Source organism: Colletotrichum destructivum, chromosome 6, assembly GCF_034447905.1.
Source record: "Colletotrichum destructivum chromosome 6, complete sequence".
NCBI lineage: Eukaryota > Fungi > Ascomycota > Sordariomycetes > Glomerellales > Glomerellaceae > Colletotrichum > Colletotrichum destructivum.
The window spans coordinates 3,719,552-3,742,099 of record NC_085901.1 but is presented as its reverse complement, the minus strand read 5'-3'; the positions used below and the strand labels follow the sequence as shown (position 1 = coordinate 3,742,099).

General features: G+C 56.7%; 7 protein-coding genes across 7 annotated transcripts; 5 read left to right on the top strand and 2 right to left on the bottom strand.

Moving 5' to 3' along the window:
* Positions 1-141: 141 nt before the first annotated feature.
* On the top strand, positions 142-1,575 carry CDEST_10335 (Putative ankyrin repeat-containing domain superfamily; the record flags this gene model as incomplete). The annotated part of the gene is made up of 1 exon (XM_062926493.1): positions 142-1,575. The coding sequence occupies one exon, from the start codon at positions 142-144 to the stop codon at positions 1,573-1,575; it is 1,434 nt and encodes a 477-aa protein (XP_062782544.1).
* Positions 1,576-3,666: 2,091 nt separating this feature from the next.
* On the top strand, positions 3,667-5,580 carry CDEST_10334 (Putative cytochrome P450; the record flags this gene model as incomplete). The annotated part of the gene is made up of 5 exons (XM_062926492.1): positions 3,667-4,297; positions 4,354-4,813; positions 4,872-5,167; positions 5,230-5,331; positions 5,390-5,580. 5 exons carry the CDS (start codon positions 3,667-3,669, stop codon positions 5,578-5,580), a joined length of 1,680 nt encoding a protein of 559 aa, XP_062782543.1.
* Positions 5,581-5,834: 254 nt separating this feature from the next.
* Positions 5,835-7,159, bottom strand: CDEST_10333 (Putative oxoglutarate/iron-dependent dioxygenase, non-hem dioxygenase domain-containing protein; the record flags this gene model as incomplete). The annotated part of the gene is made up of 4 exons (XM_062926491.1): positions 5,835-6,377; positions 6,489-6,666; positions 6,736-6,761; positions 6,896-7,159. 4 exons carry the CDS (start codon positions 7,157-7,159, stop codon positions 5,835-5,837), a joined length of 1,011 nt encoding a protein of 336 aa, XP_062782542.1.
* A 3,208-nt stretch (positions 7,160-10,367) lies between these two features.
* Positions 10,368-12,053, top strand: CDEST_10332 (Putative purine-cytosine permease; the record flags this gene model as incomplete). Its single annotated transcript, XM_062926490.1, has 1 exon — positions 10,368-12,053. One exon carries the CDS (start codon positions 10,368-10,370, stop codon positions 12,051-12,053), a length of 1,686 nt encoding a protein of 561 aa, XP_062782541.1.
* An 899-nt stretch (positions 12,054-12,952) lies between these two features.
* On the top strand, positions 12,953-13,829 carry CDEST_10331 (Putative asp/Glu/hydantoin racemase; the record flags this gene model as incomplete). Its single annotated transcript, XM_062926489.1, has 1 exon — positions 12,953-13,829. The coding sequence occupies one exon, from the start codon at positions 12,953-12,955 to the stop codon at positions 13,826-13,828; it is 876 nt and encodes a 291-aa protein (XP_062782540.1). The 3' UTR covers position 13,829.
* Position 13,830: 1 nt separating this feature from the next.
* CDEST_10330 (Putative zn(2)Cys(6) fungal-type DNA-binding domain-containing protein) lies at positions 13,831-17,157 on the bottom strand. The gene is made up of 5 exons (XM_062926488.1): positions 15,942-17,157; positions 14,901-15,762; positions 14,675-14,800; positions 14,518-14,609; positions 13,831-14,448 (listed from the first exon to the last, which is right to left on the bottom strand). The coding sequence occupies exons 1-5, from the start codon at positions 16,379-16,381 to the stop codon at positions 13,980-13,982; spliced, it is 1,989 nt and encodes a 662-aa protein (XP_062782539.1). The 5' UTR covers positions 16,382-17,157; the 3' UTR covers positions 13,831-13,979.
* Positions 17,158-21,735: 4,578 nt separating this feature from the next.
* Positions 21,736-22,488, top strand: CDEST_10329 (uncharacterized protein). The gene has a single exon (XM_062926487.1). The coding sequence runs from the start codon at positions 21,988-21,990 to the stop codon at positions 22,402-22,404; it is 417 nt and encodes a 138-aa protein (XP_062782538.1). The 5' UTR covers positions 21,736-21,987; the 3' UTR covers positions 22,405-22,488.
* Positions 22,489-22,548: the final 60 nt, after the last annotated feature.

Here is a 22,548-nt window from a genome sequence, read left to right as displayed (position 1 = left end):
GACAAAATAGTGTAAAGAGCTATAAACACCTTCCACGCTTCTATAGTCCACAGATTTGTCGATTAATATGGTGATGCCATAAAGATTACCGACAGAATCATTGTCGCTGCTGGAAGGAATCCTATGTATAGCGGGGAGGTAATGAGTCTTCTACTCGACAAGTATGGAAGTGAGGTTCAGATTACTGAAGAAGTTGTTGAGGCTGCAGTACAAAACTCTACCGCTGCTGCAGACGTGATGGGTATACTGATTGATGAGCGTGGAGATGACATTCGGATCACAGAGAAAATTGTCGAGATGGCAGTCCTAAACGAGTGGAGCGGCGCGGAAGTGATGGACCTCCTTCTTGACAGGCGTGGAGACGAAGTCCGGAACACCGAAGAGAATGTTCAGCTGGCAATGATGAACTCGCGTTCCGGCGCTGGAGTGATTATGTCACTTTTGAAACGGCGAGGTCATGACGTTCACATCACGGAACAAGTTCTCATATTTGCAGCTGCACATGGAAGCTGGACTCGGCGCCTACGTTACGGATTGCTGGACCTCATTCTCGATCACCGGATGAAGGAAGCTGAACCTACTGAAGATGTCGCCTATGCAGCGGCTGGTAACCACTACAACGGTGTGCATCAGATATCATTGCTTCTTGAAAGGTTCGGCGATGCAGTCCCGATCACGGAAAGGGTCCTCGAGGCCTCGGTTTGGAACCATAACTGTGGTAATCAGGTGACGGCATTGCTTCTCAATAGACGCGGAGACAACATTCAGATCACCGAAAGGGTTGTCAATGTTGCAGTGCAAAACGAGGACTGCGGCGACAGAGTGATGGCAGTGCTTTTTCAGGGGCAGGGAGACAACATTCCGATTACTGAGCAAGTCCTCATATCAGCAGCTCAGAACCAGAAGTGCGGGAACAGAATCCTAGAGATACTCTTCGATAGGTGCGGAGACGACATCCCGATCACCAACGACATCGTCCACAGCGCGGCTTCCAACCGTGGCTGCGGCGACAAAACGATGACGGTGCTTCTCGAGAGACGTAGGGATATCAAGATCACCAAAAACGTACTCAAGGCTACGATTTGGAATCCGGGTTGCGGCGACAAAGTAGTGGCGGCAATACTTGACAACCGCGGAGACATCAATTTCCAGGACGGCGAGTACGACGACGATCTTCAAACAGCTTCACTCTATGGCCACCAAGTCATCGTCCAGATGCTCCTGGGGAAGAAAATAGACGTCAACGCCCAGGGCGGTTGGCTTGGAAACGCTCTGCAGGCCGCCTCATGCCAAGGCCACACGAAAATAGTCCAAATGCTCCTTGACAACAATGCAGCTGTCAACGCCCAAGGGGGGGAGTACAACACCGCTCTCCAGGCTGCTTCGTACGGGGGCTACGTTGGGATTGTCCAGACACTTCTTAACAACAACGCAGATGTCAACGCCCAGGGCGGTTCGTCTGGAAACGCTCTGCAAGCTGCTTCATTCCAAGGTCACACAAAGATTGTCCAGATGCTCCTTGACAACAACGCAGACGTCAACGCCCCAGGTGGCTTTTACGGCGGTTCCCTCTAAGCCGCTGCAGCAGGTGGATTTTTTAGAGTGGTATCCCTGATACATGACAAAACCGGCATTGACTCGGACCGCAAGAACCCTCGATTTGGACGGACAGCCCTTTCATATGCTGCTGGCAACGGTCACAAGTCTATCGTCGAGCTTTTTCTCACAAATGACCGTGTGAGCACCTCTTCGCAAGACCATCTCAGCCGGACCCCGTTGTTCTGGGTGGCGCTAGGGGGACATGCAGCAATAGTCAAAGTCCTGGTGGCAAGAGACCCGTTGGTGTCAGATTGGGCGGATCACTATGGCTCGACACCTCTATCTGCAGCGGCTAGGATGGGCCACATCGCAGTAGTGAGAATGCTCCTGGCTACGACAAGTGTCAATATCGACTCTCGAGATTGTTTTGGCCAAACACCATTATGCTGGGCTAGAAAGCGCGGGCTTGCCAAGATGTTGCAGCTTCTAATTGAAACCGCAAAGCAGCGAGGCATACCAGTGGAAGACGGCCAGGCAGCCCCGGAGGATGGCATAACCCCTCATGATTCATCGGCAAGAAGTTGCGACATCTGCACCTTCAGCATCTCGGAGGACTGTGCCTATTATCGTTGCCCGACTTGCAACTGCGGGGATTTCGATATCTGCGATGACTGCTACAACCAAGGCGGCCGCTGTCTTGAGGCTGGTCATAAATTGGTTCCAGGGCCTTCGTGGGAGACGGAATCGACGAGTACGGAGAGCATGTGCAGTACTCTATAATCTTGGATCTTTGAACTTACAACAATTTAATCGGGAGTAGGCGGCTTTGATGATGATGCCGTGTGATGTATTTACCTTGGGTACGCGCCCAAGTGAGTTGCCGAAATTTGCTCGTTCAGCTCTCGCGGCGCCAGCTTCCGTAGAGTCCTCAAGAATCCTCGAAGAGATAACGCCCCATATATTGAGTGTTCCATGACATTGATTCCTGCTTAGAGTTACATTACACATGAGAACTTTGTGATTACACACTTTTCGATCCAACCTTGGAAGAATGGCATAGCAACGTCGTGATGACCACCGTGATGAGTCTTTTCCAATGAAATGGTACCTGGTAAAGCAACAACCCCTAACAAAAAAACCGAGAGTTCTCTTCCAACGACCAGATTTAGATGTTTGTTCCTTGTCTTTGCACTGATCAAGTTTAATCAATTACAAAATTACACCAATTCACAGACTTTACCTCACGCAGAGGGTTGTGTGTGTTCCTCAAGCATGCTTATACGAAAAAGGTCTGCTAACACGCTTGTCTAGTCAGTTCAACTATCTAAGTAAACAAAAGAAGTCCTAGTTGCAGTTAATTTTTAAACAACTGCGTTGTTGATTCTGTAGCATTGGTAGCGGAAATGTCATGGGTGTTGGTTTTGTGTATTAACTCCACAAGCGCTCGCTCGGCTCCACTCGTCATGCCAAATGTTGGGAATGTTAGGCTACGGGACACAAGTAACTCGGTCTATTAGTCTAGTTGGTTAGGACGTCGGATTCTGATGTTACTATCATTTCCTTCCGTAGGCCCAGGTTCGAATCCTGGATGGACCTTTCGCTTTGTCGGTGAGGCTGCATCTTTTTTGAGATTCAACTTTTACATGTCTGCGGCTTATTGTGATGTTTAAACCAATCAATGACGGAACTCCGGCAGTCCAGACGGCTCCGAGTACACGGAAGTCCGGACACACGATGCAGAATCTTCGGCTGAAGTTTAGACGAAACTCTTAAAGTAATAGTCGTCGACTGATTTCAGTCGATACTTGGTTGTAACACAGAAGCGTCTGCAACCACAGCTAAGCAAACACCAACAGCAGGGACAGGTGCAGCTCGAAGTCGGACTTCGTACCTTTCGTCATGTCAGTGACCCTGCTTCTGACTTCTGAGAAACGGCAGTTTCAGCTAGGATCATCTAAGTATGGCGACAAACAACTCGTTTGATTGACATCAAGTTGCTAGACGTCCTCAACTTCAGACTAGCCCTTGATGTCCATTGATTGTTATAAACTGGGTTGACAAGACAAAAAGTACACCATTTCTCCCAGCTTCACTTCCAACAACCCCAGCTGGCCAAAAGCACTAGCTATGACGCCAGCAGGCGATGTTCTTCGAACCCCAAAGGCCCACGGACTCTTCTTTTTCATCGGTGTCTTGCTTCACCAGTTTCTCTTTCGATATGGAGAACGGGATCTCTCGGCGCAGCGGATCATTACCCGCTTCTGTCTCGCATATGCAGTGACTATCGGTGCGATCATGTCCGGGCCGGTACTTACGTCCATGACGATATATCTGATTGAGACGACTCGATTTACCGAAGCAATGAAGACAGCAACGGTCTTGTTTTCATCGCTCATAATAGGGGTCTACTCGAGCATGATGATTTATCGAGGCTTCTTCCATCGACTGCATCGATTCCCGGGCCCTTTCCTCGCGAGATTCACCAACCTCTACATAACCTTTAAGATCTGGAACAAGATGCACTTACACGAAGACATTCGAAAGCTCCACGAGAAGTACGGTGATGTAGTACGCGTAGGCCCGACAGAGCTCTCCATCAACAAGCCGGGCGCCATCAACGCCGTGTTCCTGGATACGGATTGCATGAAGGGGCCCTGGTACAACCTACTTCACCCCATGGTCTCGATGCAGATGGTACGCGACAAAGAAGCGCACTCGAAACGTCGGAAGGCGTGGGAGTACGGCTTCACATCGAAAGGTCAGAAATCCCATCACACATCCTCATCTTTCCCGAAAGCTGATCCATAACCACAGCTCTTCGCGACTACGAGCCCCGGATCCTCAAGTACACGGACCAGCTCCTCGCCGGCATCGAATCCCGCGCCGGCACGGCCTTCAACGCGGCGCTCTGGTTCAACTTCTACAGCTTCGACGTCATGGGCGAGTTCTCGCTCGGCCGCGGGTTCCGCATGCTCGAGGACGGCGCCGCGCACTTCTACATGGACGCGCTGCACGACGAGACGCGGGCCGTCGGGCGCTTCACGCACGCCATGTGGGCGCTGCCGCTGTACCGCGGGGCGGCGGTGTGGAACGCCGGTGTGAGGCGGTTTAAGACGTGGATCGCGGGGGAGGTGAGGCGGCGCATCGAGAACAAGCCCGAGAGCGCGGACATCTTCACGTGGGTGTTGGAGGACTATGAGGCGAAGGGGGAGCGGTCGGCGCAGGATATGTTGAACCTGTTTGGTGACTGCATTCTCATCACTGTGGCTGGAAGGTAAGCATCACACGAACGCACAAGTGTTTGGGGAACGTAGTTCTGACATTATGTTTAGTGACACCGTCGCCGCGGTGTTGTCGTGTCTCTTCATGGAGCTTGCGCGCCACCCGAAGGAATACCGTAAGCTCCAAGAGGAGGTTGACGAGTACTTTCGCCATCACGACAAACCCGTGCATGCGCCGCTCTCCAAACTGCGGTACCTCCAGGCTTGCATCGACGAGTCGCTCCGACTGCATCCGCCGGTGCCCTCGGGGGTCCAGCGCATGACGCCGCCGGAAGGGCTTCAGGTGGATGATGTGTGGCTGCCGGGAGACACGATTGTGTTTGTGCCGTCTTACACGCAGTACCGCGGTGGGTTCTACGCGGTCTTTCTCTCCCGTAAAGACAATGTGTGCTGACATCACAACCTGTAGATGTTCGATTCTTCGAAAGGCCGGACGAGTTCATCCCGGAGCGCTGGACTGACCGGCCGGAACTCGTCAAGAATGCAGCTGTCTATGTGCCGTTCTCCACAGGTAGGGTTAATATTTTGCAGGAATAAAACCAGTTCAATCAGTTGACTGACGCTCAAAGGCCATGATGTATGCATCGGAAAGCAACTCGGTCTTATGGAGACCCGGTTCGTGACGAGTGCGATCGTGCACAGGTTCAACGTGGAGTATGCGGAGGGCCAGACTGGAGAGAGCTTCCTTGAAGGTAACAAGGACACGGGGACACTTACCGTCGCCCCTCTCCAAGTTATCTTCACTCCTAGGAAACCTTGAGACGAGGGGAAGTCGCTCTGGAGGGACAACAATACCACTTCATATTTGTCGCTTCTAGGACCGGATTGGAGAAAGGATGACATGAAAGCAAATGTTGCTCCTGTATGTACAGTGATTCCTCGAAGCAGCTCCATTATATACTAAGTATAGAATTACAACGGTATCGATTGGTCAATCTGCCAGAATATTCATGCAACACCACGCTCGCTGATGCTATTTATCATCATACGACAGAACATGCTTAGCCACCCAAGTCAAACCCTCGCATACGTGGCCCGAATCCTCCTCTCGAGATGCTCCGAGCTCGTCACGGGCCTGGCGTCCTCATACCCCTTCCGCCGCAAAACCTCCAGGAACTCGGCGCCAACCCCTTCCCCCTGCGTATCCCCAGGTCCCTCGATGGGCGCCAGCACAACGTGGCGGTCGGGCTGGATGAAGACGGGGATGCTCAGCCTGCCCACGTTCTCGCTCGCGGACCGCGGGAAGGCGACGCGGTGGACCGTGGACCGCAGGCGCCCCGCGGTCCAGAACTCGAGGGCGTCGCCAATGTTGACGACGACGGCGTCCGGGAGGCACGGCACGTCGAGCCAGGCGCCGGCGCGCGAGACTTGCAGGCCGCCCTGATCCGAGGGCTGGCGGAAGAGCAGCGTCAGGGAGCCGTAGTCCGAGTGCGCGCCGGCGCGGATGTCCTGGCCGCCGTCGGGGGCGGACGGGAGCCGGGAGACTGGGGGGTAGTTGATGAGGCGCATGCGGCAGCTCTCGCCGGTGTGGGCACTGGAGAGGAAGTCTTTAGGCATCTGGGGGAGGCGGATCTCAGCTCTTTGGTTTCTTGGGTGTGCTTTGGGTTGTTTGCTTCTCTCCGCGAATCATATATGATGCATTTGTTGCGGGACGGACGGGGGACTTACACCGAGACCGACGGCGATTCCTTCTAACAACGTCTTGGCCAGGGCATCGCAGGCGGCGAAAAACGCAGCCATCCCCTTGCGGCCAGCTTCTAACTCTGCTGGGAGAGGCTGCGTGGTCCTTCCGGGGTCCGAAAGGTAGAAGGATTCCTTGACGTCACCGGGCCCGGCACCAGAGAGCCTGGGATTCAACGTTAGAGACTTCGGACATGTTGGTTGATGAGTTGACGAAGAGTACAGGATAACTTACGTCTCTTCTCTCAGTCCCGTATAACCCTAGATAGTAGGATGGCAAAGATCAGCAAACCAGGTCGGCGGTGAGCACATGCATGTCTCATATTTCTCCCACTCATTGTGCTGAACAGAGGCTTAAAACAAGGATAGAGCAACATGCTGGGCCGCAGACTGACCAGATCGCCACTCCCATTCGCGTACGCCAGCTTGTCCGGTAGGGGCGCGTTGAAGAAGGCCTCGGCGCGGGCAAACACAGCGGCGGCGGCGGCGTCGCCCAGGTCGTGGCCGACGACGTAGAAGAAGCCGGGGTCCCTGCCGACGCGCATCAGCTCGGCGGCCAGGTCCTCCACCGTCGCGAAGGACCGCAAATCAACGACGGGCAGGGCCGCCGGCATGGTCTGCTGCTGCTGGCTAGGGGGCGGCGCCTTCTGGGGGATCATGGAACAAAGGGGGATGGATGGGGCGGGTTGAGCGAGAGGTCGGGGGAGGCAAACATGTAGGTGGGATTCGGGACAAACAAAGTGTTGGGGTGGTGTATGGCGTTGTGACGGATGTGATGGATGTGATGAGTGTGATGAGTGTGATGGAAGATGTGACGGGACATATGATGTGCCTCTATCTGATAAAGGGCGGAGGAAGTGAAGGTATCACCAATGAAGCAGCATTTGGCGTCTGCACGGCATCGAGATGGCTGCCGGCTATTATCACTTACTCAACAAATACAAACACTGCAGCAACGGGCCGGGACGAGGAATGTGTGTCTACGTTTCCCCATTAAGTACCCGCCGATCACTCCTTTTTTTCCTTTTCGAACAAGTGCACCACACAGTCCTCTGCCCGCCTGCGCGTGTCCATGGGGATAACCTCGTGGGGGTTGGGTTCTAGTCTCCGGGTCGAGGTCTCAGATGGGGGGGGAGGGGGCGGCTAAAGTTGCAAAATATGGTCACAGCAAGCGTATGATTTGTCGTCATGAACCCTCCAACACGCCACAATAGCGTCGAGCCACAGGGAAGAGTCGGGACGAGAGAAGCCATACAGTACATACGGCGGCAGAGTCGAGTGGCACAAAGCGTGGCCTCGGCCGCTTTCGGTTCTTTGGAGAATTGCGAAGCAACACGGGAACGGCCGGGGCGGGAGGGGAAAGGGGGCGAGGAACAATGAGGTTGCATGTGTTTCGATAGTCTGTTTATCTGTCTGCATGTACAGGTATGTTTGTCTGTTGATGGTTTCCTGCCGCTGCAGAAGCAAACATTATGGAAACCACGGTGTCAATGGGGGAAAAAAGAAAAACCTTCATCGGCTAAGGTGGGTGTACGTCAAGCATGTGCTGGAGAGAGAGAGAGAGAGAGATGGAAGCAATGATAGGCCATGATGGGCCATGATGGGCCACGATGACCAACGCCGGCCAACAACAGCCAACGATGCTTCTTCCAACGGGACCAATGACGAGTGAGTGAGTTGCTCTTGACTCTCGACATTGTCTTGAGGGGTGTTTGCTAAGCGAACAGCCCGTAAAGGACGAAGCAAACATGCAGCATAGCAGCATAGCATGTGCATTCCACATAGACTTGGCACCTTTGGCCGGGAGCAGCCCAGTCTGAACATTCAACCCCAACCCCCCCCCCCCCCCTCCCCCCTTAATCGCCAAGGACCCGCCCGTCCAGCCAGAGTCCAGACAAAGGAGCAAACAAGAAAAGCTGCAGCCTGCAAAGAGCGAGCGGGTTGGTTGTTGGAGGCTTCGGGGCAAAGGTCCAGAAGGAAAAAAGAGGATCCCGAACCCTGTCGATTCGTTCCCGAACCCTGATCCGTCGTCTCTCGGACTCTCCTCACACTCTCTGTCTCTGTCTGTCTCTCCCCTCCCTCTTGTCTCCCCCCTGTCTTCTCCCCCCCTTGTCTTCCAACTCTCTCTCTCTCTCTCTCTCTCCTCTCTTCTCCAAAACCCACCCACCCACCCTTGTCTTCTCCCCTTCCGTCAGCCCCTCTTCTCCTTACCGAGTACCTGGTCACAACCCCCTGGAGGTCTTCTCTGCCCTATCCTCGTCTGGGCGGGGGTGATCATCGTCACCGCTGCAAACTTGTGTGTGCGCAGCATGGCTCTCAGCCCGTAAATTTGGGTCTCTTCGGGGACACTCCCCGGGGGCCACGAGGGCTCCGACGGGACCAAGGGGGGCCAAGAGGACCTCGAGAGAGGGATTTTCAACCTCATGGAACCAGGCAATTACGCATGGGGCTTTGGCTGAGCTCTCCCCTCACGACTGCAGTGATTGTAATGACTGCAGTGACTGCAGTAACTGCATTGACTGCATATGGCGCAACTATCACACATACACTCACACACACACACACATACGCACACGAAGGCGCCTGGCCTGACTGACCAGTCTGACAAGTGACGACCTCCTGCGGCTGAAGAACGGATGCAACATGGATGGATGGACGATGGATGCCGCGTCCTGTTTCAAACGCCTGGAAACGCCTGGGATGTCTGCCGCGCCCAGGACCACGGCGACCATGCCCGAACCCCCTCCCCCCGACTACCCCGACAGTCGGTGAGCTGACCCTGTACTCCGCCCATCGCGGGCTTGTTTCTGGCCAGCCAAGCGCATCCACCTCATGTAGGGAACACCGTATCTGGTAAGACTGGGCTTCGTTTTCTCGTTTCCCTCCCCCATGTCGTTCTCTCTCTCTCTCTCTCTCTCTCTCTCTCTCTCTCTGTGTGTGTGTGTGTGTGTGTGTGTGTGCGTATGTTGCTGCTCGCCGCTGTCGCCGCCGTCGCCGCCGCCACGACATGTCATCTCCTGTGCCTCTTCCTGCCGTCATGCTGGATACGGTTCCCTGTTAGAAGAGAGGGGAAAGAGAGAGAAATGAGAGAAGAAGACAGGCAGAGCGAGATGAAGGGAGGGGGGAAGAGGGAGAAGATGAGAGAGAATGATTTTCTTTCAAATATATATATATCATCTCCAGGGACGTATCACACTGTGGACAGACAAGAGGAACCATCAGACTCTACCCTTTTCCAACATTCCCACAATCCCATATTCCCACAATCCCATATTCCCACATTCTCATATTCCCATATTGCCATATTGCCATACCCATCCATACCCATCCATTCCCCCCCCCATACCCATGCCACCACGACTCGCTCCCGTCCTGCGAAACCGACCAGAGTTTTGAACCCTCGTCGATCCGTGTGGTGTGCCCACTATCCATCTAAGCTTCCGAGCTACGTCGCAGTCGTCGCAGTCTAAACGGAGTCTAAACGGAGAGAAGAAAGCCAGTTTCGGTCTCTCCCCTCCCCCCTCCCCCCTCCCCCTCCTCTCCCCGAGACGAGTCGGGTGTAGCGTCGCCCTCTTTTTGTTCTCGCCCTACCTGTCAAGTTGCCCGTATCCCGGTCTAGGTCTCTATTAGTGACTGACGTCGTGCCTCCCGGCCGGTCTCATCCCCTCCATCCCCCCCTCCCCCTAACCCTCCCCCTTGACCGCCCCCAGGTCCGGTCTTGTCCATCACGACGGGGGCGCATCCGGAGCGCCGCCGCTGATACGACGGTAGCTACGGTAGCTACGGTACCTGATCATCAATACACCAACACCAACACCAACACCATCACCATCAACATCACCATCAACATCACCCTCCAAGACCATCATGGCCGGCGGGTTGACGGCCCTCGTCCGGCGCGTGCAGGTCGCCCGTGAGACGGACGTGGCCACGACGGCCTACATGAACCGCGACACCAGGCCGCTCCCGCCGCACCGCCGCACCTACGGGCCGTGGCAGTTCGTCGGCCTCTGGGTCGTCACGGGCTCCTTCAACATCGGCGGCTGGACCACGGGCTCCTCGCTCATCGCCCTCGGCCTCAACGTCTGGCAGGCCATGCTGACCGTAGTCGTCGGCCACTGCATTGTCGGCGTCGTCTGCGTGCTCGCCGGCGCCCCGGGGGCCAAGTGGCACATCGGCTTCTCCATCCTCCAGAAGGCCAGCTGGGGCATGCGCGGCGCCCTGTTCCCCCTCGTCCAGCGCATCGTGCTGTCCTTCATCTGGTACTCGACCCAGGTTTACTGGGGCGGCCAATGCGTGCGGACCTTCATCTCATCCATGGCGCCCTCCTTCAGCCAGAGCCTCAGCACGCCCCTGGCCGGCGGCACCATGACGACCGCCGACTTTGTCGGCTTCATCCTCTTCTCGCTGCTCTGCCTGCCGCTCATCTACGTCCGCCCGGAGCGCTACCACGTGCCCTTCGCCGTTGCCGCCTGTACCGTCATCCCGACTGTCCTCGCGCTGCTCGTGTGGTGCGTCGCCACGGCCGGCGGCGCGGGGCCGATGGTCTCCGACATCACGGCGACGGCCGGCGTCGAGCAGGCCCGGGGCGCCCGGCTCGGCTGGATGCTGGCGCTGGGCGTGTGCACCAACATCGGCGGCATCAGCACGCACATCTTCAGCCAGTCCGACTTCACCCGCTTCGCCCGGCGGCCGCGCGACCAGCTCGTCTCGCAGCTGCTCTTCGTGCCCTTCAACACCATCCTCGTCGCCCTCGCCGGCATCATATGCACCTCGTGCGCCGCCCAGCTGTTCCCGGGCACCCACGGCACGCTCGTGTGGGAGCCCTACCGCTTCCTCGACGCGCTGCAGGCGCACTACGGCCACTCGCCCGGCGCGAGGGCCGCCGTCTTCTTCGCGAGCCTGGCCTTCATCCTGGCCCAGCTCGGCATCGCCGTCGCCGAGAACGCGCTGTCCAACGGCATCGACCTGTCGGCCCTGCTGCCGCGCTTCTTCAATCTGCGCCGCGGCGGCTACCTGACGGCGGCCTTCGCCTTCGTCATGCAGCCGTGGCAGCTGATGAACGGCGCGAGTAAGTTCCTGACCGTCATGGGCGGCTACGGCGTCTTCCTCGGGTCCATGACGGGCGTCATGTTCGCCGACTACTACCTCGTGCGCGCCCGCCGCCTCAAGCTGACGCACCTGTACGAGGCCACGCCCGAGAGCATCTACTGGTTCCACGGCGGCGTCAACTGGCGCGCCGCCGTCTCCTGGACGCTGGGCACCTTTAGCCTGCTGCCGGGCTTCGTGCAGCGCGTGAGGGACCCGGCCGTCGAGGTGGCGGGCTGGTCTCACCTGTACTACCTCGCCTGGCCGCTGGGGTGCACGCTGGCCGGCGGGACGTACTGGCTCTTGCACGGCGCGTTCCCCATCAGGGACCCGCGCGCCGTGGACGATGCCGACTACTTTGGCACCTTTGGGCCGGCCGAGACGGCGGGGGTGCAGGTGCTCGACGGGCGGGAGCAGACGCCGTCCAAGGCCTCGGCCGAGATGGGCGAGGACAAGATAGCGTAGAAGGGGGAGATGAACGGTGTTCGTAGCGTTGTCGTTTATTCAGTCATTCTGCTTGTGAGCGAGCGAGCTCTTTGGTTTCTCATCTTTCGTTGAAAGAGGCATCTGACAGGTAGAGATGTTGGTCCTAGGAGCATGAATGTGTACGTGTGTAAGTGTGGTGTGTAAGTGAGTCTACTTATGTGTATATGTATGTGTCTTGGATCACGCAGGATCATCACACCCACGCAAGAATATGTAGAGAAAAGGGGACGAGGGGGTGACATCCATCTCGTCATGATGACTTTATGCTCATTCTTATTCATCCCATTATTCGATCCATATGACATCTCCACCGCCATCCACACCGTGTTAGTCCGTCGTGCCTCCGCATCGGACTCTCGTCCGCCTCCTCCGGCAACGCCTCGGCCTGCATACAGCCATGGATGTTTACGTCAAGGTTTTGAACGAACTCTCCCCTATGCGGAAATCCACCCTTCCCCCCTCCCTCAAAATCCCCTAGAATATTTCACCTTCACCCTGAAAAGAGGGGGCCTCGAATCGTACGAGCCGTGCATCTCAAGTGCCGAGATGGCAGGAAGACGTGCATTCGGCGCCATGCATATAGCTTAATCCCCTAGTACGAACGAAAAGAACCGAGTCAACGCACGGAGGGGGGGAGGGAGAGGGGAGAGGGGGGAAGACGGGCGGCTAAGCTGTTGAATCGGCCGAGGGGCGGTTGAATTCGCTGCTGAAAACGGACAGCCTCTTTCTCGTGTTACTCTCTTCGTCTTTTCCCCCATCTCAAAGGGCCTTCTCTATCCTCTTCTATCCCGGCTAGCCGTCCTGCTCTATAAGCTTCTCATGATCCTCTCATAAAGCCCGAGTCTCCCCCCCCCCTTTCCTCTCGTAAATCTCATAGCATGGCCCCCGCCGGGAGTCCGACGAGGCTGCTCTGCATCGTCCCCATCTCCACGACGCGCATGACGGACGACCTCCGTCGCGCCTACGGCTCACCATCACCGTCATCATCGCCGTCATCGTCTCCCGGCCCCGAGATATCCTTCCTCGACGGCCGCGGCCTCGCCGACTGCCCGCCCTGCATCGAGAACGCTGCCCAGGCCGAGCAGTCGACGAGGGCCATGCTCCCGCGCGTCATCGCCCACATTGCCGCCCACAAGCCCCCCGACGGCGTGCTGGTCTGCTGCTTCTCGGACCACCCGCTCGTCCACGCCCTGCGCGAGCTGTTCAGCGCCGGCACCGGCACCGTCACCGGCACCGTCGGCTTCGGCGTCGTCCCTTTTGTCACGGGCATCTTCCACGCCGCGCTGCGGGAGGCAAGCCAAGCGGGGGGGCGGTTCGGCATCGTCACTACGTCGCGGGCATGGGGCCCCCCGTTGACCGCCTCCGTCGCGGATCTCGGGTTCGGCGGGGCCTCGGCCGGCGTGGCGCCGACAGGGCTCGGGCCTCTTGAGCTGGAGAGTCTAGAGCGGCATGTCGTCGTCGACCGTATCGCTGCGTGCGCGAGGCCGTTGATCGACGACGGGGCGACGAGCATCATTCTCGGCTGCGCCGGCATGACGGCCCTGGAGGGGGACATCCTGCGAGCCCTCCCGCCGGACATCCGGACTGTCGACGGGGTCCGGGCCGGGATCGACTTGTTATCGCGGCTCGTCTGGGAGACGAAGGCTACGCTGGAAACGGGAGCAGTATCACGGACGGAGGACGTGAAGATGAAGAGCATATGCGCCGTTCAAAGCACCGAGGTGACGAGCAACAGCGAGCAGGTCCTCTGCTGACAAGGACACGTTTTTACCTGTCTGTATATGATTGATGATAATAAGATAAGACTTAAAACAGTCACGAGACGGGAAAATCACGTCTGATGTTTTGCAGATATATAAAAGCAGAATAGCGGGCATGGGCCTTGACTTGAGGTCGACGCCCCCGTCAAGTAGTCCCCCAGCTCTCAATGGCGCTGGCCCAGTCAATCTCGGCCGAATCGTTGAACGCGTTGGTCCACATGTTCCCGATAAAGTCCGTCTGGAAGTTGTAAAACGCCGTATTGGGCAGCGCGTACTGCTCGAGCAAGCCCTGCTGCGGCGGGAGTTGAGGATGTGATTGTCGATTTGGATGTTGTTGATGTGGTTGTTGTTGATGTGATTGTTGTTGTTGCTGCTGCTGCTGCTGCAATTGCTGCCGCTGTTGCTGCGGCATCAGACTCAAAGCCCCCGGTTCCCGGACCATCTCCGAGGGGGGAGGGTGTATGATGGGAGCAACGGCCGCCGGTGGTGCTGGCTGGCTCTGTCGCACGAGTATCTCCTCCAGTTTGTGGATGTACTGGAAGATCCTCGCCCCGGCCTGGCTGGCCGACGGGAGCGAGGGAGCGAGGCTTTGGAGGAAGGTTGCCATGGACGCCCTGCATTTGGTCAGACAGACTCCTGGGGGTTGTGAGGAAGCACAGAGGGTGTTTCGAATGTCAACTCACATGACTTCACGAAGCTTGTAGTACTGCCAGTCGATCAGCTGCCGCGTGATGAAGCTGCTCAGCAGGTGGGCGACGCCGGCCAGCTCTTGTAGCTAAGAGTGAGTCCCAGGTTAGCTTTGATAAATCAGGCCGAGCGAGAGATGGGGGCAGTCCGCACCATTGGGTTGCCTATTGCGCGCAGGTATTCCACGGGCACGGCGGTGATCTCCTGTATCAGTTCGAGAGCGGCGCCGCAGGCTTCCTCGAACTTGTCGTGGCAGGCAAAGGCGGCCATCCGGAGCAGCTGGAGGGGGGTTAGCTAGGATTCTTTCTCATAGGCTCATCTACCCATGCACATATATACAGCTATATGTGTATACGGATACACACCAGGGCCCGCTCACCTGAAAGGTACACGCTATGTTGGCCACCTGGAACCCGCACAGGTTCGCCTCGACGTCGTGAGACGCCGGGAACGCGTGCGTGGCGTACGGCGGCAGGTTGCCCTTCTTCTCCAGCACCTTCTCGAGCAGGCCGTCGATCGGGGGCATCAGCGGCTCGTGTTCGATGGGGCCGCGGTCCAGCGCCTTGAGCCGGTCCTTGCGCATGCGCACGATGACGTGCTCCAGCACGCGGTACAGGTCGGTGATGTAGTTCCAGCCCGTTAGCCAGCTGCCGCGGCGAAAGCGCGTCTTCTCCGTCTGCGCAGAGGCGTCGATGATGCCGGCGAGGCCGTCGACCTGCTGCGGGTAGGCGACGGCGCACTGCAGCTCCGGGCAGCGGATGACGTGGCCGTCGATGAGGGCAGCGTGGACCTCGAGGCGGTACATGGACCAGAAGAACTGCCGGCGGACGTGCTTCTCCGGGTACGTCAGGTGCGGCGGCCAGCGCGCCTCGAAGTGAAAGGTGTGCTGGGCGACCAGCGTGTGGTACCGGCCCATGCACTCGTGGAAGAGGGGGTCGTCCTTGAGCTGCGTCGCCGCCAGCGACAGCGTGCCGAGCACCTGGAGGTAGTCGAAGGCGTCGCCACCGCCAATGTCACGGTTGCTCTCCGGCACCGCGCGCTGGGCGTCTTCCATGTAGGCCCGGTGGTGCTCCGGCCGGAGCGGGGCCGGTGCCGCCGCCGGGTCGAAGACGGCGCCGTCCCGGACGTGGCACGAGCTGAGGGCGCAGATGGCCATTAGGCGTGCGAACGAGGCCCGGCTCGACGACAAGCTGGTGCTGTCCCACTCTCGGAGGAGGGAGGCCTCGTCGAAGAAGGGAAATCTGAGAGGGGGGGGGGGGGGGGTGTCAGTCCGGACGGATGGATGGTGCTTCGTTCACTCGAGATAGCATGAAGAAGATGTAGATGAATATGAAGAGGAGAAAGAAGACGAGGAGATGAGAGTGCAGGAGGAGGTGAAGGAGGAGGTGGAGGAGGACGAGGAATAGAAAGAGATACGCACACTGGATATACCGTATCGAAAAAGATAGCAATGAGGCGCGAGACGAGGCCCCGGCTGCCGTGGCGGCTCTCGTCGTAGAACCACCTCTCGCCATCGCCATCGCCGTCGCCGTCATCACAGGAGTACATCTGCTTATGGCTGCCGCTGTTGTTGACCGACGACGACGGCGACGTCTTGGACTTGACGCCCCTCTTGGCGGCGACGCGGTTCCACGTGCACGTCGCGCCGTGCTCAATGCACGTCAGGCAGCTCGGCGTGCCGCCGGGACTCGCACCGGCACCGGCACCGGCACCGGTCCCCTCGGGCACGGGCTTGCATTTCCTGCCGCGGCGGTGGCAAAAGTCGCAGGCCTTGGTGATGCGGCGGCGCTTGATGGCGGGCTCGCTATGCCGCCGCGACTCTCCGTTCTGTTGGTGGTCGTCGCCCTGGTTCTCGCCCATGATCCGAAGCGAGCGTCGGGCGCGTCGAACCGGGTCACGGGGCTCCCATCCGGCACCAGACGGACTGGGGGGGAGGGGAGGGGGAAGGGATGACAAGGAGCGTGGGGGGTGAGGGGAGGGAGAGAATAAGAAGAAGAATACGAAGGTAGGGGGGGATGTTCCGTTACGTCCGTCGTACGGTGTACAAAGTGAGACTACCAGAGGGCAAAAGGGGAGGGAGGGATATGGCTGGCTGACTTCTTCCTACTGTCTGAGCCACAGTGAGGGGGCCGCCGCGCGCCTGAGGGACCGGCTTGCAGCAGCACCAGTATCCGTAGTAGCTAGCAACAGCTTTCCCCTGGTCGATGGGTGTAGATCCACAGGTTCCCCCCGGGGCGGGAGGGGGATGATGACGATCTCGGATGAGCAACAGCACTCACTCTCGGTCAATTATGCGGGGACGTTACCGCTACCGCCCTTGCGTCGTCTTGGAACCCCGTTCGTATGAGGGATCTCGGTGCGGGATGGATCAGCGTCTTGTGTGTGTGACCTCGGACTGACGGGGGGGTCGCAAGGCATGAAGAACACGGGGGGGACAAGCTTTTTGGTGGTATTTGTTTTCATGGACGAGAGAGGGACGAGATGGGGAAGAAACATGGGCGCGTCGAGGTTGAAATTGACACGGCCACAAGTGGGGAGCAATCTCGGACTAGTTGGGGGGGAGGGAGGGAAGACTGAGCGGGAGAGAGAGAGAGAAAGAGAGAGTCAGGACTGGGTAATAAGACCGATCTGACGGACTGAGAGAGATAGAGACAGGGAAGGGGGGGGGGGGGGGGGGGGGGGGGGGGGGGGGGGGGGGGGTGGGGGGGGGGGGGGGGGGGGGGGGGGGGGGGGGTGTGGAGAGAGTGAGGAGAGACAAGAGAGTGAGCAAACAAACATTGTTCCAACCATGAATGGCGAAATAGCAATGACTAAGCCCGACATGGGCAGGAATATACTTATGGGCATTTGGGGGGGAGGGGCAAGGGTCTGTATGGATACGGGTAGCAAGATGGGGTAAGGGTTGGTTGGGTTGGGCATCGGCTATGGAGACGGATGTGTTCGTCTTGGGGTTAGTTCGAGTCTCTTGTCTCATCTCCTCGGCGTCTCCACGCGGACAAGGGATGTGAGTTGGAGTTGGGGTTGGAGTCATCAACAGCGTTCGTGTGTGTGTTTGTGTGTGTGTGGTGTGGTGTTGACTTCAATACACGTGTGGACTCTGCATATGTACATCGCATGCATGTGTGTGTGTGTGTGTGTGAGAGAGAGAGAGAGAGAGAGTCCAACAAGTCAGGGCCCCAAGGGTGGGCTGTGCCGCAGCCACTGACTGCATTCTCGCCTCTCTCTCTCTCTCTCTATCTCTCTTTATCTCTCCATCTCTCTCTGGTGGATCAACAATTCTGTTCCTTTGTCCGTCTTGTTGGCTCTCGTCCCTACCGCACGTCAACGTTTGGCCCACATATGGCCAGGGAGACAAGCCCATTCTTCTTCTTCTTCTTCTTCCGACCCCAGCCAAGAATAGACAACCCCACCCGCCACCGCCTCTTGACGTGCCGCCGTCGGGATCGACCAACCGGTATTCCCTCTAGTCGGTAAAAGCCAAACCACCTCGTCGGTGTCGTAAGTTGCCAAAGAAACTGAGACACACGCACGTCATAGAGAGATGAGGGGAGGGGAGGGGAGGGGAGGGGAGGGGCGGGAAGAGGTGAGTACTTGTAGGCCTAGGAGAGGGAGAGGGAGGGGTAAAGATCGTCGACAACTGTAGGCCAAGAAACTTCTCGGATTTCACGCATCATCACGTGACCCCATGTTTATCCGAAGTCTCTATACCTTAACAGGGGGTAAATATAATAGGGAATTCCGGCCGAGGGAATGTGCATTGGTGACCAACCGTTGGACATCGTACCCATGTCGGGTTGGACGCACTTGCAGCATCATCGAAACTCTGTGTGTGAAAACAAGAATATGGGTCGGTTTATACTCCGCATGGGCTGTCCATCATGTACATAGTACATCAGTCCTCGGCAACTCAGGTTGGATATATCTGTACGGACCGACCCTCTCTGTTTAGTTTCGTGGATCGGCATCTCCATCCACTCGGTTGGCACAAGTCAGGACTCGTGAGCAGCAACTACTGCAACTATTGCACACAACTATTGCACACACACACATAGCGTCAGATGAGCTAAGTTTCCCACACCCACCCACATAGGAGAGAGGCCTTTGAGTCCGTCGCTGTCCGAGCACTTGAGAAAAGCTAGAATTCAAAAGTGCCAAGAATCCGGCAGATTGGATGGATCAAGCTGCAAAAGCATGATTGATTCATGCATGAATTCAATCCATGAGCCCCGTGATATTCGAACATGCTTCTTTAGGTTCCTAGGATAATGCGTCACGAAATCAGGTTGTCAAAGTCTATCAGCTTTGTTGCCCAAGACATGCAGGTAAACACTCTTTCCAGCCAACGCGAAAAGAAGTCATGAACCCCTCGGTTTCGGCAGCACCGTGAAACGGTCAGTCGGGTCGTGAGAGAATATGTTCAGTATGGTTCTAAGTTTTCCGTTCAAGCAAGGGTTTCCAGCACACAAAACAACAGTACCTTTTCCAGATCCCTACGCCGATCTTGAGGCTAATCAAAGTAATCTGAAATACATGACAGATAAGGATAGAGACGGGCCGACTGACTACCTTTATCATTCTTGTAAGTGTGTCTATCAACATCTCCCCTGCCGAAGAACCCCCCCCCCCCCCCCCCCCCCCCCAGGACAAATTGAAGCGGTTTTCGGTATGTTCTGGAATGCTCCGTTTCCAGTCCCTAACCCAGCAAACTCGGACGAAAGAACCTGTAAAGTAACGCTTCTGGGGATCCTTTTTTGGCTGCCGCGACCATCACTCGTCGCGCCGATTGGACACATCATGAGACACATGAGTGAGAGACTAACTGTAAGAAGACAAATCATTGCCTCTGTGTGAGTCTCTGTGTTTAAGTGTCAGGCCGTCTGGCGCCCGCCCAGCCCCTATTCGGGAACGAACTCGCCAACGGCCATGGTTCTTCTCTCCCCTCCCATCCTGCACTTGATCATTAGGGCGATGCTGGTAATTCCATCAGACGCAGGAACGCAAACTTTGCCTTGCATTGGTGGGGTCCGCGGCCTGTCGGATGATGATTTACATGATTCACGTACAGACGATAATCAACTAGCTCAGTTTGGCAAGATCATGCATCAACTCAACACATGGGTTTCCTCCAGCCTTGCATCTTTGTAAACGTGACGCCTGCTCTTGCGTTGCATGACACGGCGATAGCCACAGTGCCCCCTCCCCCCTTTTAGTCCGCTCATCCCGACCCAGAAATCGAGGCTGAAAGCAGTCAAGCTAAGCTTTGGCAGCAACAACAAAAGCAACCGTGGGCCGTGGGCCATGGAGCCAGGTCGCCGACGGCCTCGTCCGTCACAAGGGGTTCACCTTGTCCGCGCAAACCCAGGTAGCCAAGGCGTGAACATGCGCGCCAAACAGCGAAATATCCAGCTGTCCAGGCTCGCGAGAATGGTGTTTCCCCCCGCCAAGGCTGTCGTTCCGTCCCCCTCGGCCTTCGGTCTGTTTGTGTTTCACCGGCCCGGGGGCCCTCTTCAGCCCGACCGGTACGACGGGACTGTATGGGAAGACCGAGGGGCGGGGACACGTAGATTTTTCAGACTTGGCCGATGATGGAAAGGATTATACCCTCCCCAAAGGTTTTTAGATGGTATCCGGGAAAGGGTTTCCGGATATAGGGAAACCAACACAAACTCGGCACAAGACCACTGCATACTTGTACACCTCCCTGGGCCCCGGAGGACGCCAGGCGAAGATAGACAGACTTTTGAGGGTTCGCTATTATAGTCCGAAGCATGAGAGATTAACAATGAATACAAGTACGGGAAGTCTAAGTTTCACCCACGCCCACATCACAAGACTATACTGACGACATCCCCTTCTCGGCCACCCGATACGTGCCCTCTCACTTTGAGGCTACCAAATAGGTTTGTTTCCGGAGCTATCCTTCTACAGGTCACTTCGTGCCTCGAGCTTCTAACGCCAGTGTTCAAAGATGCTGTGTCCATAGCGTCGATAGCGTTTCTTGCCACAATACCTGAACCTGATCTCTTGTGAAGTCTAGCCGTCTTCTGGGACGGAAGTTGAAACACAGGGACGTGCTCCAATGGCAGATGAGACGGCCGATACTGCCCAGAGCGATAGAGTCAGCGCCAAGGGGTGTGCACGATAGGAAGCAAGCCCATCGCGGAATCCTTAATCCGCTGAAGGTTTTGTTCCCCTGAACCTTACCGAACGTTCCTCTTGATGCTATCATCGCCATGTCCCTTGGCGTCTCATGCCTCGTTCTCCCATCAAAGAGATGGCATCAGTCATGGCCAGACAGCAATGCTCACGGGCTTCAACGAGAACCTCAACGTGTCAGACTCGGCTTCGGCTACTACTAACATGAACCTCTGCCGGGCCTGATCCAACAGGTTCTGCCAAAGACTGGCCCAGTCACCTCTTCGCTGAATCGTTTCCCGCTTTGATGTTCTCGCGCGCAGACGCGTTCGCTCGCCTTGCGTTGAGATGCGACGGCAACAACTGGGCGAGGTACGTGCTCGATATTAACTCTCTTCCCCCCCGAGAGAACCTGAACATCCAACTTCTGTCCAAGGCTGCCCCTGGGCAGCGACGGATCGCTGAGGAGGTTCGCAGATCAGCCGGTCTTGCGAGCCAAGGCTGACCTTGGACGGACCGATGATGACTCGACCATTTGTCTGTTCATCATGTCCCGTCGACTGCACAGATGTCACAAGTGCAGGGTAGTATCTGACAAGAGGACAGGGTGCTACAAGCCGAATCCGAGGCGTGTTCAGTACTTTCTGGTGCATGCTCAAACAAAATGACTTGGAAAGTAGGGCATATAAAACAGAGTACGGACAGACTAGAGGCTAAAAGTTGGAGCAAAGGTAGAATAAAAAGCGGAGAGGCAACCATCTCGCATCTCTCTACGCGTGGCAACGGCCGCCGTACAGCTAATGTATCCCAGCTTGTGGGAGAGTTTCTGTTTCATAACCCCTGGTTTCTTCTCTAGGCCGCGGGTTACGAGACCCATTTCTGCGATGCCGAATCGACCTTGGCCATGTCATCCTTGATTCAAGCCGCCGGCTGGGTTCATTGAAGCTTAACTTAATGAACGCGTCAGCCAGGCAGCGTCGCGATCCTGTTCGTCTTACGGGTGGAGCTAGACAACATAGGCCTCCGGAGGGGGATAGTTGTTGTCCGGCGGGGAAATACCGCGCAGCATGAGCATCCTCGTAAGCCGGCAGAGTCAGCAGGGTCGGAGACATATCAACGCTGTATACTTGGTGAATGTATAAAGCTTCAGTTGTTTCCTTGGTATCACCGAGTCTTTCCTCTCATCATCCAGACAGCAAGCAACAAACCTCAACCTCCAACATCAAGCTTCCTCCCTCCCTTCTCAAATTCCTCCGTCGTCTCTTCCAGCTTTCCCTAGGAAAGAAAAAAAAAGGAAAACTTTTCCTGCTCAAGTCAGATAACCCGACACAATGCGCTTCTTCAACACTCTCCTCTTATCCACCCTCTCCGTCAGCGGCGTTGTCATCGCGCTACCCACCGCGGAGATTGGCAACGTCACCGCCGTCGCTGCCGCTGCCGCTGTCGAGCCGATCGTCAGGGTAGAGTTCGACATCAAAGCCAGAGCCAACGATGCGGCGGCCAAGGCCAAGCACGACGCAAACCACAAGAAGAAGGATGCTGGCAAGTGCGGCCAGGGCTGCGAGGACTCGCTGAAGTCGTACCACTCCCAGGCTTCCAAGGACTCCAAGGCGTCCAAAGCCTCCCAGGCTTCCAAGAACTCTCAGGCTTCCAAGAACTCCCAGAAATCGAAAGGGAAGCCCCCAAAGCGGAGTCTTGAGGTGGAAGAGGCCGAGGCCGAGGCCGAGACCGAGGGCTTGGAGGCGTAGAGACAAACATCATGTCCAGGAAGTGAGAATCATCTCCATGAGGGGAAGGGATGTTAGTGAGATGGATCCGAGGTTCAATAGTACAGGCTGCGATTTCTTCACAAATGAAACAATGTCATGTCTCAAACATTGGGTTTGTCTGAC

Excerpts from the sequence above, each read along its gene's own strand:
- CDEST_10330 (XM_062926488.1), bottom strand. The coding sequence starts at position 16,381 with ATGGGCGAGAACCAGGGCGACGACCACCAACAGAACGGAGAGTCGCGG. Across the intron at positions 14,801-14,900 it reads ACATAGCGTGTACCTTTCAG|CTGCTCCGGATGGCCGCCTT; the intron begins GTGAGCGGGCCC and ends ACCCCCCTCCAG. Across the intron at positions 14,610-14,674 it reads GCGCAATAGGCAACCCAATG|CTACAAGAGCTGGCCGGCGT; the intron begins GTGCGGACTGCC and ends ACTCACTCTTAG.
- CDEST_10329 (XM_062926487.1), top strand. The coding sequence starts at position 21,988 with ATGCGCTTCTTCAACACTCTCCTCTTATCCACCCTCTCCGTCAGCGGC.